The 15,406-nt window shown below is 39.7% G+C and overlaps 1 protein-coding gene across 1 annotated transcript in view; it reads right to left on the bottom strand.

Moving 5' to 3' along the window:
- OTC (ornithine transcarbamylase) overlaps positions 1–15,406 on the bottom strand; it is a 99,388-nt gene that overhangs the window by 31,302 nt on the left and 52,680 nt on the right. The window contains exon 6 of the mRNA XM_009234719.3: positions 8,274–8,361. Within this exon, the coding sequence (XP_009232994.1) occupies positions 8,274–8,361 (88 nt within the window). The remainder of the gene's footprint in view (positions 1–8,273; positions 8,362–15,406) is intronic.

The raw sequence follows: 15,406 nt of genomic DNA, 5'->3' as shown, positions 1-15,406 counted from the left end.
AGGTACCAATTTATTACTACCTCATGAGATATGTATTTCCCATTAGGTACCAATATTTTAAAACATTTTACCAAAAATTGTAAAACATTTAACATTTTTAGTCTGGACATAGTTGGTATAAATACCTGAATAACAATATTCCAGCATTTTTTTTTTTTAGAAATATTCCTTTTAATATGACAATGGTTCACTCCTCTTGAGGATTGGTTCTCATCCACAAATCCCTCTATAACTTTCATTATTTGAGAATAGCAATGATTGGAAACCCCTTTTATGGTGTCATAGGAATATGTGGATATGTGGTTATAGTGGGTTGAATGGTGTTTCCCCAAAATTCATGTCTACCTAGAAACTCAAAGTGTGAGCTTTTTCAGAAGTAGGATATTTGCAGATGTAATTAGTTAAGATTAAGTCATATGGAGTAGGGTAGGTCCTAAATTCAATGACAGATATTCTTATAAGAAGAGGAGAGGATACACAGAGAAGCCCAGGCAAAGATGGAGGCAGAGTTTGGGGTGATGCCAAGGAATGCCAAGGATGACTGAGAGCCACTGGAAAGGGAATTGTGGTCCTGTTGAAATATTGATTTTGGACTTCTAGCCTCCAGAACTGTGGGAAGATAAATTTCTGTTGTTCTAAGACACCATGTTTGTGGTAATTTGTTGTAGTGGCCCTAGGAAACTAATACAGTGGTCTACATTCATTTTCTTTTCTACTGGTTTTACAAATTAGCTGAACACATTTTAGCAGTCACTACCATAAGTAAATTACATCTATAGGGAAAGAAATTAGAGTAGAACAATGTTACATTATTTGGTTTTATATGGAGCCTTTCATACACGTGGTTCCTGAAGCTGCATTACTAAGTACTATATGAGAAGACAAATGACTGTGAAGCTATTATGCACTTTTCAGTAGTACGCTGAGCATTAGGCATGAAAAGCTGTCATTACAGAAGAAACAGAAAGCCTTGAAACTGGAGTGATAATGCCCCACTTGCTGTTGCTAAATTCCATATGATTTAAAACTTCTAAAAAATCAGTGATCTGAGTCATGCGAAGGTGTCACTTCTGGTGTCACATCTAAAAGGACAAGCCCAGAGCAAGAAAAAAAAAAAAAAGAATATCCAGTTCATAACCCCGGTAGAGCACCTGGTAACTGACAAAATCTGAAAATACCCTCATATCTGAAGTAAACTTAACTGAATATCTATGTGTATGTTTTGTGTTTTCTGATATGTTAGGGGGTGAGAAAGAGCTCCTAAGAGAGACTCTTCAATAAAGGGAAGTGAGCAGTAGGACTGATTCTATCCAGGGGAACCTAGGCCTCCAGGGATCCGTACTGAAGCAAGAAAACAACTCAAATCTTAAGGCTGTCTTCCCATGGATATAACATACACTCCCTTACCGGTTACAGTACATCTAGGTAAAAGAAATTGAGCAAAATTCAGAAGAGAGATGAGAGCCTGGTTATGCAGAAAAAAGCTAACATAGCGCCTTGAGGTGGCTGTCCTTCAAAGGGCTGCTTACAAGGCTGACCCTTGGCTAGCATCTAGGAACTTGGACTTTAGGAGGGTTCCCACCATTCCCAGAAATGAGAAGGTGGTCCAATGTGCCCAAACTGTTTCTATATGCACTATGTTTTATGCTGAACACCTGCTTTCCTTCTGGGTGTCTGGAATTTGGGATCACCCTAGGCAGAGGGCACTTTTGTAACCAGTCCCCAATAAAAGCCTTGGGAACTGGTTTGCTGGGGAAATTAAGCACATCCTGTGTGACACCACTGGGAGGGGACTTGTGGAAGCTTGTGCCTAGTCTCCCCTAGACTTTACCTCATGCACCTTTTTTCTTGGCTGATTTTGCTTTGTTTCTTTTGTTGTGACAAATCTCAGCCATGAGTATCACTGTATGCTGATCCCTGTGAGTCCTTCTAATAAATGATCAAACCTGAGTGTGGTGTTAAAGACTCCAACATATCAGCTCCTCCAAAATATCAGTGGACAGCTCCACCTCAGTGCTCCCCTTCAGTCACCTCTAGATTATACAAAATGCAGCTCAGACCAAGCTAATGAGATTTCAGCCACAATATTCTGTATAGTGAATAGGTTTTATTATTGTAACAAGGAAGAAAAGAACAATACATTTTTTTCTCTCCTTAACTGTCAGATCTTCTTTGGGATACTTGTTTATTATGATCTAATTTTTAAAATCTTACTTAACTCTAAATGTAAGACTTTTTTATTGTAATAATACTTCAAATGAGATCTAAAAAGCTTCTGCATAGCAAAAGAAACAATCAACAGAGTGAAAAGGCAACCTATGGAATGGGAGAAAATATTTGCAAACCTGTGTCTCACAAGCGGTTAATGTCCAAAATATAAGGAATGCCTACAATTTAACAGCAAAAAAATAAAAGTCGAAATTAAAAAAATAGGCAAAAGACTTGAATAGATATTTCTGCAAAAAAGGCATACAAGTGGCTAAAAGGTATATGAAAATGTACTCAATATTACTAATAATTAGGGAAATGCAAATTAAAACCACAGTGCAATATCACTTCACACCTGTTAGGATGACTATTATCAAAATGACAAAAGATAACAAGTGTTGACAAGGATGTGGAAAATAGGAATTCTTCCGCACCATTGGTGGTGATGTAAAATGGTGCCACCACTATGAAAAACAGTGTGGAAGTTCCTCAAAAAATTAAACATAGAATTATCATATGATTCAGCCCACTTCTGGGTATTTAGCCAAAGTAATTGAAATCAGAAACTCAAAGAGATATTTGTATTATTGTGTTCCTTGCAGCACTATTCACAATAGCCAATATGTGGAAACAACCTAAATATTCATCAACAGATGAATGGATAAAGAAAATGTGGTATATATTTACAATGAAATATCATTCAGCCTTACAAAGAAGGAAATCCTGGCATATGCAATATCATGAATGAACATGGAGAACATTATGCTAAGTGAGATAAGCCAGTCACAGAAGGACAAATATTGCATGAGTCCACCTATGTGAAGTATTAAAATAGTCAAATACATAAAAGGAGAAAGTAGAATGGTGGTTGCCAGGGGTTGGAGGTGGGGGGCAATGAGCATTGCTGTTCAACAAGTATTTCAGTTATAGAACATGAATGAATAAGTTACATATATATATATATATATATATTTTTTTTTTTTTTTGAGATGGAGTCTCACTCTGTCACCCAGGCTGGGGTGCAGTGCTGTGACCTCAGCTCACTGCAACCTCCACCTCCTGGATTCAAGCGATCCTCCTGCCTCAGCCTCCTGAGTAGCTGGGATTACAGGCACACCCCACCACGCCTGGCTAATTTTGGTATTTTTAGTAGAGACGGGATTTCACCATGTTGGTCAGGCTGGTCTCAAACTCCTGACCTCGCGATCCGCCCACCTCGGCCTCCCAAGGTGCTGGGATTACAGGTGTGAGCCACTGCATCGGCCTTTTTTTTTTTTTTTTTTTTTTTTAACAGAATCTTGCTCTGTTGCCCAGGCTAGAGTGCAGTGGCAGGATCTGGACTCACTGCAACCTCCGCCTCCTGGGCTCAAGCTATTCTCCTGCCTCAGCCTCCCTAGTAGCTGGGACTACAGGCGTGCGGAATTTTTTTTTATTTTATTTTTAGTACAGATGGGGTTTCACCATGTTGGCCAGGCTGGTCTCCAACTCCTGACCTCAGGTTATCTGTCTACCTCGGCCTCTCAAAGTGCTGGGATTACAGGCGTGAGCCACCCCACCAGGCCATAAATAAGTTCTAAAGATCTGCTCTACAATACATTGGATTTTGAATGTGTATTTAGGATTTTTATTACTTGTTCTGATTTTATCTTTCCTTTCTTTGGTGGGTGAGACTGAGGACCAATCTGTAAGGTGCTTTTTTAAAAAAAAAATCAGGTTCAAAATGTGTTTCTTTGAAGATTTTAGAACATTAATGGCTTCCCTTCTGTTCCTGAACACATCCAGTTTGTTGCTGCCTTGGGCTTATGCATCAGCAGTTCTTTCTATGAAACTCTTCCCACAGCATTGCGTACCTGGCTCTGTCATTTTATTGAGCTCTTAACTTTCACCTCCTCAGAGAGGCCTTCCCTGACCACCCAATCTAAGGCAGCCGCCACCCCACCAACAAATAACCCGGCTTTAGCTTCATCGTAGCACTTATTTCAACCTGCTCTTCTATTCATGCTTTATTCATTTGTTTAGCAAAAGCCTCCCCGCTCCAGAATGCAATTTCACTCCAACAAGAAACTTGTTTGACTTGATCAGCATTTTATTTTATTTATTTCTTTGAGACAGAGTCCCGCTCTGTCGCCCAGGCTGGAGTGCAGTGGCACAATCTCAGCTCACTGCAACCTCCTCCTCCCGGGTTCAAGTGATTGTCCTGCCTCAGCCTCCTGAGTAGCTGGGATTACAGGTGCCTGCCACCACGCCCAGCTAATTTTTGTATTTTTAGTAGAGATGGGGTTTCACCATGTTGGCCAGGCTAGTCCTGACCTCAGGTGACCCACTCCCACCCCCCAGCCCCTCGGCTTCCCAAAGTGCTGGGATTACAGATGTGAGCCACCACACCCAGCCTTGATCAGCATTTTATTCTCAGTGCTAAAACAATGTCTGAAGAAAAATGAGGCGTTCAATAACTATTTCTGAATAAATGAATAATTAAATCATTTGAACAAATAAGTGACACTTTGGAAATTGCATTTAACAGCTTTCAAGAGACTGGCCCGGTTTCTTTCTTTCTTTTTTTTTTTCTTTCGGTTGCTACACTCACTATATTCTCCCTCAGGCTCTTCTTTCACCAATGTGCAGGCACTTTTTATTCAACCAGGCCCCCAAAGCAGCTGGACCAGCAATGAAGAAGCAACACTGTCAATCAGTGTCAGGCATGCACGATTCTTTTGATTTGAAAGGGCTAGCAATGTCATTTAATCATCCTCCAATCCCTTTGCACCTTAAAATGTTAAACTTCTACAAAAAGCAAAGGAGGCCATGCTGGTGCGCTGCACCCACCAACTCGTCATCTAGCATTAGGTATATCTCCCAATGCTATCCCTCCCCCCTCCCCTCACCCCACAACAGTCCCCGAAGTGTGATGTTCCCCTTCCTGTGTACATATGTAACTTACCTGCACGTTGCGCACATGTACCATAGAGCCTAAAGTATAATAATAATAATAAGGAAAAAAAATACAAAAAAAAAAAGAAATAAAAAGCCCTAAATGAGTAGCAAAAAAAAAAAAAAAAAGCAAAGGAGGCGATTGCTGAGGGTTACAAGGTGCATATCAGCAAGGTAGATGTCATTAAGATTTGCTTCCTTGCATCTCCTGTTCAATTGCATCTGTGGAAGGCGGTGGATTTATCTTGTCTTCTTCAATTTAGCTTTATTGAATTTCTGAATCTCAGCATGTCTTGTTTGTCAGATATTTTGGCAGATTAAGCAGTAATGAGGTACACAGAAGAAAGTCAGATTTCTACAATAGCTACTCTACTCCTTTTTCTGATATCCCCCATCTCCCATCCCAGCCTCTTCTGATATTGTACTATCCTTGTTCTCTTTGTACCCTGAGGATTTCCTCCTCCCCCTCCTTAATTGCACCTGTTCTCATGGCACAGCCTTCTGCAATTCTCCCACATTGAGACCATGGAGCTAATTTTTACCACCGAGCTTATATTTGTTTCCTCAGCTCTCAACTTCACTCAAGGTCTTTATCTCCAATGGCTTGTGAACATTTGCACTCAGAGGTTCAAACTTTAATGCAATATGTTCAGTACCTAATCTGTCACTTTCTCCACAAAGCAGAAACTCCTTTCATTTTCCTGCTTCTGTCTTTTCCCTTCATTGATTGTGCTTGGTATACTTTCATTGTAATAAATCATAACTATGAGTATGACTACATGCTGAGTCCTGTGAGCCCTCCTAGTGAATCATCAAACCTCTGGGTTGTCATGGGGACCTCTTGACGTGCAAGTCAATGTTTTCTTTTCTTTTTCTTTTTTTTGTCTTTTATTTTCTTTTGAGATGGAGTTTTGCTCTTCTTGCCCAGGCTGGAGTGCAATGGTACTATCGCGGCTCACTGCAACCTCCGCCTCCCGAGTTTAAGCAATTCTCCTGCCTCAGCCTCCTGAGTAGGTGGGATTACAGGCATGCGCCACCACGCCCGGCCCAATATTTTCTATAACTTGTTTCGCTGCCCCTCTCATGGGCTGAATAGAAGCAGCATTATGGGGTAATCAAAACAACACGGCCTTAGAAAATAAAGACAGCTTGATTTAAACCCTGACTTAGTCAGCTTCTAAGCTCCATTAACTTCTCTGAGCCATGCTTTCCTCATCTATAAAACCAGGCCAATAATACTTACTTTGCAAGATTTTTAAAAAGATTTAGAGATAATAGCACAAGAGGTCCACAGCAGACAATCTTTAAGGAGTAGCTATTATTTTCAGTGTTTTGGATAAGATAAAATGGTCAAAATGAATTATGTGGACTCCATTTCATGGACCCATGTATTCATGCAGCAATGGAACTATAATAATTATATGGACTCAAAATGTCCCAATCATTTTGGAACTTGTAACAAAAAAAATCTGTAAGCAGACTGTTTTGCTCAGGATCTACGTAGAGCTCCTCTAAGGACTTGCAGTGAGAATTGTGTGGAGAGCAAGCCCAGAAAAGAGCACGTTTATACCCATCCTCAATTTTCAGCCCATGCTTGGCTGTTTGTCTCTTGCTCTTGGGATCCTGCCCACTGCCCTGATTTCTGGATCCTGATCTCTTTCTGACTGCCAACCTGCACTGCTCAACTCCTTTTTTGGATGCTCAGCTGTTCCTCCCACTGAACCCTCTTCCAACCAGTGCTTTACATATGACTCATTCACCATCTTTCACCTGGTCCTATATAGAGGATCCCCACTGAAACTTTGCTTGGATATGTCTCTGGCTTCATCCCTTGATCAGCTTGTAATATTTGCTTTTGAATAAAGTATATTTCACTTTTGTGGAAGCAGAATTATTAGACAAATATAATCCCAGTCAGTGGCAGATTATTTGGAAGAAAAAATTTATGTTCCTTGATTCCTTTTGTCCCTAGAATCAAGAGGCTAATCACACTTCTTAATACTTTCATTGTCCCATCTGAAATAACATAACTAAAAGGTTTAAAGATGAGTTATTTGAAATCTCTTCAGCAAGTCAAATGAGGTGAATTCTTTAGTATATACTAGGGTGGTTGCCATAAAAAGCAGACGGTATCTGCAAGAAATAACTTTATGGCGTATCATTTTCAGGAAAAGAATCATTAGTCTTCTCTTTTGAGGGCAAAACTTTTAACAAAGACATTTGCTCTGAATTTTTTAGCCAGACATGATGTAGTGGTATGAGCATTGCATGAGGAGTCAGGAGGCCTATGCTTCAGTTTCATTATAATATAGTGGGGAAGAGCCTTTCCCCATCTCTCCCTTCATCTAGATGGGAGTGAGCTACTAGTACTTCCTAATGAAATATAAGTGGAATTGTTTGCACTGCTTCCCTGCTAAGGTGGCTTTGAAACAAGTATGCCTTCTCCATGCTCTATTGTCCTTGGTCCTGGCTGGATGTTAACACCCAAACTGACCTTGGAGGTCACATGTTGAAGATGGTAGAATCACTCTCAGCCAGTGTCCCTGAATAACCCACATAAATTAACAACCTGTTCTTCCCTTTTACCAATCAGGAACATCTGCATTATGTTAACATATTGACATTTGAGATTTTGTGTTATAGCAGCTAGTCTGTGCCTAATTAAGTTGTTTCACTTCTTTCTGACAATTTGTTTGGGTTGTTATAAGGATTAAACAAGTTAGAAAAATACCTGGCACATAATAAATGCTCAATAAATGTTATTAATAGTTATTAATATTATTACCTAGTCTGATAGTAACTAGCTATGAGTCACTGAATGTCAGTTTCCCTGGACTTTCATTTCCTCCTCAACTGTTAAATCTAAGAGTCATACTTGATGAACTCAAAATTTCCATAAGTTTGAAATTTTATGATCAGAAGCTTCTTCAAAAAATTGCCAAGAAAAATTATTTCAACCGATGGAAAGTGGCCATAGGATGAGGGAAAGGCATTCAGAACATCAGGGAAAGAGGGAAAATGGAGAACGAACAATTAGAGGGAAAACAATTATTTAAAGAGAATTATGTTTTATTTTTGAAATTTATCCATCAGATTCTGAAATCAGCTTTGGAGAGAAGAAAATATTTACAAACCGGGCCGTGTCCGTGAGACTTTCATTCACACCCAAATGAATATCTTGTGTGGTAAGAAAACAAGGATGTCCTCCCAGAAGTGCAAAGCCTACAATAAAAAAAAAAGAAAAAAATCATTTTGAAAAAACAACTAAAGTGGAAAACAAAATTACAAAGAATTGGCATCATCTCAACTGAAAAGTCAAAATCTTTAAAGCTCTCCAACTTCTCTGATAGAGAATTCCCATGCAAAGCAAAATGAGGAATTGAGGGAAGTAGATAAAATTTTGTGCTCAAGTACTTAACTCTCCTTCACATGTGTGCCCATTTCTCCACCCTCTTATTCAAGACCTGGCAATAACGAGGCATCATTCCCTCTTTGGGGCTATGCCTGGTTTTGGTTCTCTAAAATATATAAAGCTGGCTGTGTGCAGTGGCTCATACCTATAATCCCAGCACTTTGGGAGGCTGAGGCAGGTGGATCTCCTGAGGTCAGAAGTTCAAGACCAGCCTGGCCAACATGGCAAAACCCTGTCTCTACTAAAAATACAAAAATTAGCCGGACGTGGTGGCAGGCGCCTGTAATCCCAGCTAGTTGGGAGGCTGAGGCAGGAGAATCGCTTGAACCTGGGAGGCGGGGGTTGCAGTGAGCTGAGATCATGCCACTGCACTCCAGCCTGAGCAACAGAGCAAGACTGTCTGAAAAAAATAAAAAAATAAAATAAAATATATGACGCTGTCTTGATTGGAAGATAAGGAAAACAGTAAAGTGGCCCTTTGACTTTTTTTACTCTTAGTGACTTGAAACCACTATCTCAATGCTTACTTTCTTTTATTTTCAAGTCTTTCATTTTTATTTATTTATTTTTTGACACAGTCTTCCCCTGTCACCCAGGCTGGAGCCCTTTCATCACACATTCTGGGGAAAATTATGGGAGATGGTGACATCCAATCAGAACTTTACTATCTCATTTGAGACTGGTTTAATGCTCAGAATTTCTCCAACACATAAAGGCAAATACACATAATTGCAAGATAGAGATTTGTCCAAGGAATTTTACAAACATTACTTTTCCCCTCCTTATTATGCCTGATTTATCCTTTGGGAAATAAGCAACAGTCACAATTTGCTAATCCCATTTGTTTCCCATAAACAGGGAAGAAATCATTAATTGCACGGTGAATTGGGGAATGAGGAGTTTCAGACCCACAAAGGAGAATTTGACTCAAAATCTCACGAAACATCCCACTGAAGCCTTAACACAGTTTGAATATGGACTGATATTAAATGATATTAAGGAATCATTATTTTTGTTCAGTGTGATCATGACATCATAGCCATATAGGACAATATCCTTATTTTTTTTGAGATACAAACTGATGTATTTTGGGGTAAAATATCATTATAGCTTTAATTTACTTTAGTTCAACAACCAAAACAAATAGATGAAGAAGGCAACATATTAACAATTGTTAGACTGATGTAAAGGATATTGGTATGCTCATTATGCTAATCTTTTTACTTTTCTGTTTATTTGAAAGTTTCACTATAAAAAGTAAAAATCAGAGGCAGGTGGATCACGAGGTCAGGAGATTGAGACCATCCTGGCTAACACGGTGAAACCCCGTCTCTACTAAAAATAAAAAAAATTAGCCAGGTGTGGTGGTGGGCGCCTGTAGTCCCAGCTACTCGGGAGGCTGAGGCAGGAGGATGGCATGAACCCGGGAGGTGGAGCTTGCAGTGAGCTAAGATCACGCCACTGCACTCCAGCCTGGGCGACAGAGCAAGACTCCATCTCAAAAAAGAAAAAAAAATTAAAAATCAAACCCACACAAAGCAATGGTCCTCATTTCTGTTACTGTATATAAAATTAAATAATTAAAGTCTACCTATTTTATACTCAAAAGTGTTCTCTTAAATATGCCTAGACCAAATGATCTTTAACTAGAGACCACCATGTTCTGACCCTAGCAACGACTCTTCACAGAGTATAATCATATGACGGCACATTATTAACATTCTTTCATTGAATCCCTTAGTCTGACAAAGTGTACAGTAGATATTACAAGAATTTTATAGAAAAGGGTTCTGAGAGTCAGAATCTAAAAAATTGTGCAAGATTGTTTTTAAGTCTCCACAGCCCTAGGCCTTGCCATAGGGAAGCCAGCTACTGAGTCAGCTCAAAGTGTGATCTACAGAGACAGAATGACATAGTGGGACGGGACTCAGTCTTCTTCATCTGAAAAATAAGACAGTTTGCCTAGAGTTGTAGGATCCGTTGCAGATCTTATGTGCTAGGTGCCAGGTAGGATCAAAGAATATGAAATGCCCAAACAGTCCTACTTGCTATGGGACCTGTAATGAACATTCTGACCCCATTTCTGATGTTTGACTGTCCACCTCTCCCTGCCTGACCGTTCAGCCCTACATCTGGGCAAGCTGATAAGAAAGTTCAGGTGCTCCCTCCTTTGGCACTAGCAGGAGGTTCAAACTGCACAAACCCTACCCTGCACATGGGAATCCTCATCCCAGCCCCATTGCCAAATCACACTAGAACTCCATATCGTTTCTCTGCTCTCTGAGGCTACTTTTGGACCTGCTTGGGAACCAGACCTACTATCCCCAGAAAGCCACATGATGTGAGTAATAAACTTTTTCATATCTTCCTGGTGCATGTGAGATATTCTCACTGTCAGCAATCAAACCAAATTTTAGGTGGATGGCACATCTCCTGTCTGTGGAGTAACTACACACCACAACAAGTCCTGGCCTCACCGTATGATTCTGAAATTTATTCATTCATTCTGAAAATGTGTGCCTGGTGCTGTTCTAGGCACTGAAGAAAGCATTGTAAACAAGATACAAGTCTTTGACTACTTATTAGCTCTAATAATACTTGCTTTATATATCTGGGTGCTCTAGCATTGGGTTCATATATATTTATTGTTGTTATATTCTCTTGCTGAATTGGCCCCTTTATCATTACATAATGGCCTTGTCTTTTTTTTCCAGTTTTTGTCTTTCAAATGGGGAGAGACAGAGTATAAACTGAATGAGTAAATTAAATATATTGTATGTTAGATACTGATAAGTACTATAAGAAATACAGAGCAGGGAAGGAGAATAAGAAATTTACAGGACCCGAGTTGCAATTTTAAGTAGTATGGTCAAGGAAGCCACACTGATTGTGGGACTTTTGAGTAAAGACCTGATGAAGATGGATGGGTGAACCATAGAAAACATACGAGATAGTGGGAAGAGCATGTGCAAAGTTCCTGTGTAAAGGTCATGATTGGTGGGTTCAAGAGACAAGAGGCCGGGCGCGGTGGCTCATGCCTGTAATCCTAGCACTTTGGGAGGCCGAGGTGGGCGGATCACCTGAGGTCAGGAGTTTGTGACCAGTCTGGCCAACATGGGGAAACCCCATCTCTACTAAAAATACAAAAATTAGCCGGGCACAGTGGCGGGCGCCTGTAATCCCAGCTACTCAGGAGGCTGAGGCAGGAGAATCACATGAACTCGGGAGGTGGAGGTTGCAGTGAGCCAAGTTGCACCACTGCACTGCAGCCAGGGTGACAGAGTGAGACTTCGTCTAAAAAAAGAGAGAGAGAGAGCGACAACAAGAAGGTAGTGTGGACAGTGCAGAGGTGAGGCTGCAGAAGGAAGCTGGGGAGAAGGCAACAACTTTGACTTTTGTCTGGATAAAATGGGAAACCTTTTAAGGCTTGGAGCAGAGGAGGGACATGATTTGACTTACATTTTAATTGGATATCTGTAGCAGGGCAAAAGCAGGGAGACAAGTCAGGAGACTGTTGCGAAAATCTGGGTGAGAGTTGATAGGCTGGAACAAGGTGATAGCAGTTAACGTGTTGAGAAAATGGTTGGCTTCTTCATATGTTTTGAAAGTGTATCTTTTCAAAAAACCAACTTTTTATTTCATTGATCTTTTATATTTTTTAATCTCTGTTTCATGTATTTCTGTTTTGATCTGTATTATTTCTTTTCTTCTACAAATTTTGGGTTTGATTTGCTCTTGCTTTTCCAGTTCTTTAAGATGCATCATTAGGTTGTTTATTTGAAGTTTTTCTATTTTTTTTGATGTAGGCATTTATTGATATACACGTCCCTCTTAGTACTGCTTTTGCTGTATCCCACAAGTTTTAATATGCTGTGCTTCCATTTTCATTTGTTTCAAGAACTATTTACATTTTCTTCTTAATTTTGTCAATGACTTAATGGTCATTCAGGAGCACATTTTTAAATTTCCATGCATTTATATTTTTTCCAAAATTCTTCTTGCTATTGATTTCTAGTTTTATTCCATTGTGGTCAGAAAATATATTTAATATAATTTAAGTATTTTTTAATTTGAGGTACTTGTTTTGTATCCTTGATAATGTTCCATGTGCTAAGGAAAAGAATGTGTACTCTGCACCTGTTGGGTAAAATGTTCTGTAAATATCTATTATGTCCACTTGGTCTATAGTGCAGATTAAGTCTAATGTTTCTTTGTTGATTTTCAGTCTGCATTATTTGTCCAATGCTGAAGGTGGAGCGTTGAAGTCCTCAGCTATTATTGCACTAGGTTCTATCTAACTTTTTAGCTCTAGTAATACTTGCTTTATATATCTGGGTGCTCTAGCATTGGGTTCATATATATTTATTGTTGTTATATTCTCTTGCTGAATTGGCCCCTTTATCATTACATAATGGCCTTGTCTTCTTTTTCCAGTTTTTGTCTTGAAATCTATTTTACCTAAGTATAGCTACTCCTGCTCTTTTGTAGTTTCCATTTGCATGGAATATCTTTTGCCATCCCTTCATTATCAGTGTATGTATGTCTTTAGAGGTGAAGTGAGCTTCTCAACTGTTCACCTTGCTTCCTACCTCACTGAAAAAATCACAGCAATAAGAGGAGAACTTCCAGACTCTACTCCATTTCCCGACTAGTCAGCATCTGTACTCATATACTCTGCTTTCCTTTCTATTAAGCATAGAAGAATTTCCCATGCCCCATGTAATGCCTCCACTCGTGCACTAGAAGCCACTCCCCTTGCCTACTCAAAGACATTGCTCTAGCAATTCCTCCCTTTCTCCCTTATGTCACCAACATCTTGAATGGGTTGTTCTCATTTTTTCACACATTATTTAAAAACAGATACAGATTTTCTCTTTGTCCTAATTTCCCTGACAAGTATTCCTTTAATTGTTTGCTCCCCTTTGCAGCAAAGCTCTTTGTTCTTCTTTCTCTTTCTAGTTCCTCTCTTCTCATTTCCATCAAACCTATAAGGCTTTGTCCCCTACCACTGCTGCACCAAAACTCCTCTCACCAAAGTTATCAGTGACCTTCACGTTACTCCATCTAGTGGCCATTTCTGAGCCCTCTTCCTTCTTCACTTAGCAGTATTCAACAAAGTTGATCTTCATTTTCTACTTGATAAGCTTTCTTCACACAGTGTCCAGGACATCACATCTGTTTGCCTTTGCATCTACCTTGTTAGTTGCTCCTTCTCAGTCACCATTGTTGGTTCCTTCTATTTTTCTTGACTTCTGAATGTTGGTGTGCCCCAGGACCAGCCCTTGGTTCTCCTCTCATCCTTCAATCTACACTTACTCTCTTTATAATTGTATCCAGTCCCATGGCCTTAAATATCATCTATATGCTGGTGACACTCAAATATCTCTAGGCCAGATTTCACTCCCAAATTCCAGACTCATGTCCAACTGCTTTTTTTAACATCTTTGCTTATATGTCTAATAGACACTTCAAACTCAATACATCTAAGACCGAATTCCCAACCTTCCCCTTTCCATTTGTTCCATCACCGGCCTTCACATTTGCTCAGGCAGAAATCTTAAAGTCATCCTTGATGTCTCTCTCTTACCCAATACATCAGTAATCTTGTTGTCTCTCTCTTCAAAACATACCTAGAATCTGTTCCTCTTACCCTCTCCACTGCTGCCACCACAGCCCCAGCTTCTATAATTGATAGCCATCTATTGACAGGCTTCACTACTTCTACCTTGCTTTCACCCTGGGCCCCCCATAGTCTATTTCACAGTTTATTCTCAGTCAGAGGGATCCTTTTAAAATGCAAGTAGATCATGTCCCTCCTTTGTTCAAGATCATCCAATGATTCCCCATTTCACTCAAAATAAAAGCCAAAGTCCCAATAGTGGTGCACTTGTTTTTCCCTCAGTTCCAGACACATTCTTCTCCTTGCTGAGAGTACTTATCATCTTCCAACATACTGTATCATCCACTTATTTATTATGTCTGTTGTTTATTGTCTGCATACCCACTAGAATGTAAGCCCTATGAAGGCATGGATTTTCATTTGTTTTGTCTACTGAGGTACCACTCCCAAGCACCTAGAATAAAACCTGGCAAATAGTAAGTGCTTAATGAATACTCATTGAATGAATAAAGGAGGAATTTGAAGAAAGGACCCATTCTTCTCATTTGTGAACAGCCTCTCATTTTGCTAACAGAAAGAACAGAAATTTCTATTATCTATGAAGCAATGTAATGAAGTTTAGTGGTGATTATAATCACTAATCACTCTTGAGTACTTAATTTCTTTATAAACAGGCAACATCACCTAAACACATATAAATACTGCACATTCGTCAAAAAATTATTTATTGTGCACCTACTAAGTGCCTAGTACAGGTATGAGTACCATTGAGGGTTGAGGACTATGGATGAAGGCTTCAAACAAAGTTTCAGACCTCCTGGTAGGTCTATTCCAAGTCACACACTTTCTTTGATGATAAGTCATTTTGCTATAGCAACTCAGGATTAATCTGCTGCCCTTCTACTTCCCTGTTTGTGCTATACGGAAGATCCATACGGTGCCTGGACTTATGAAATAGGGGTAGGAAGAAGAGTAACAGAAACTGTGTACAGGCAGGAGCCAAAGACTTCAGCAGTTCATGAAAAAGATTAAATGGGAAGGAAATACTGCCTCTGAGAAGAAATTGCCTTTGCAATTTTTGTCACAGATCAAAAAGAAGCCTCAGATCCCAGCCCAAAAGCACAAGTCAAGAATTTGCCGGTTTACCAGGTCTGGATGGTAATACGTGCTTATGAGGGGCATCAGAGGTTTTGAGCAGCCACTAGAAGCTGCCATTGCCAAGGAGAAGAGGACAG

Source organism: Pongo abelii, chromosome X (assembly GCF_028885655.2).
Source record: "Pongo abelii isolate AG06213 chromosome X, NHGRI_mPonAbe1-v2.0_pri, whole genome shotgun sequence".
NCBI lineage: Eukaryota > Metazoa > Chordata > Mammalia > Primates > Hominidae > Pongo > Pongo abelii.
This window is presented reverse-complemented; position numbering and strand designations above follow the sequence as displayed.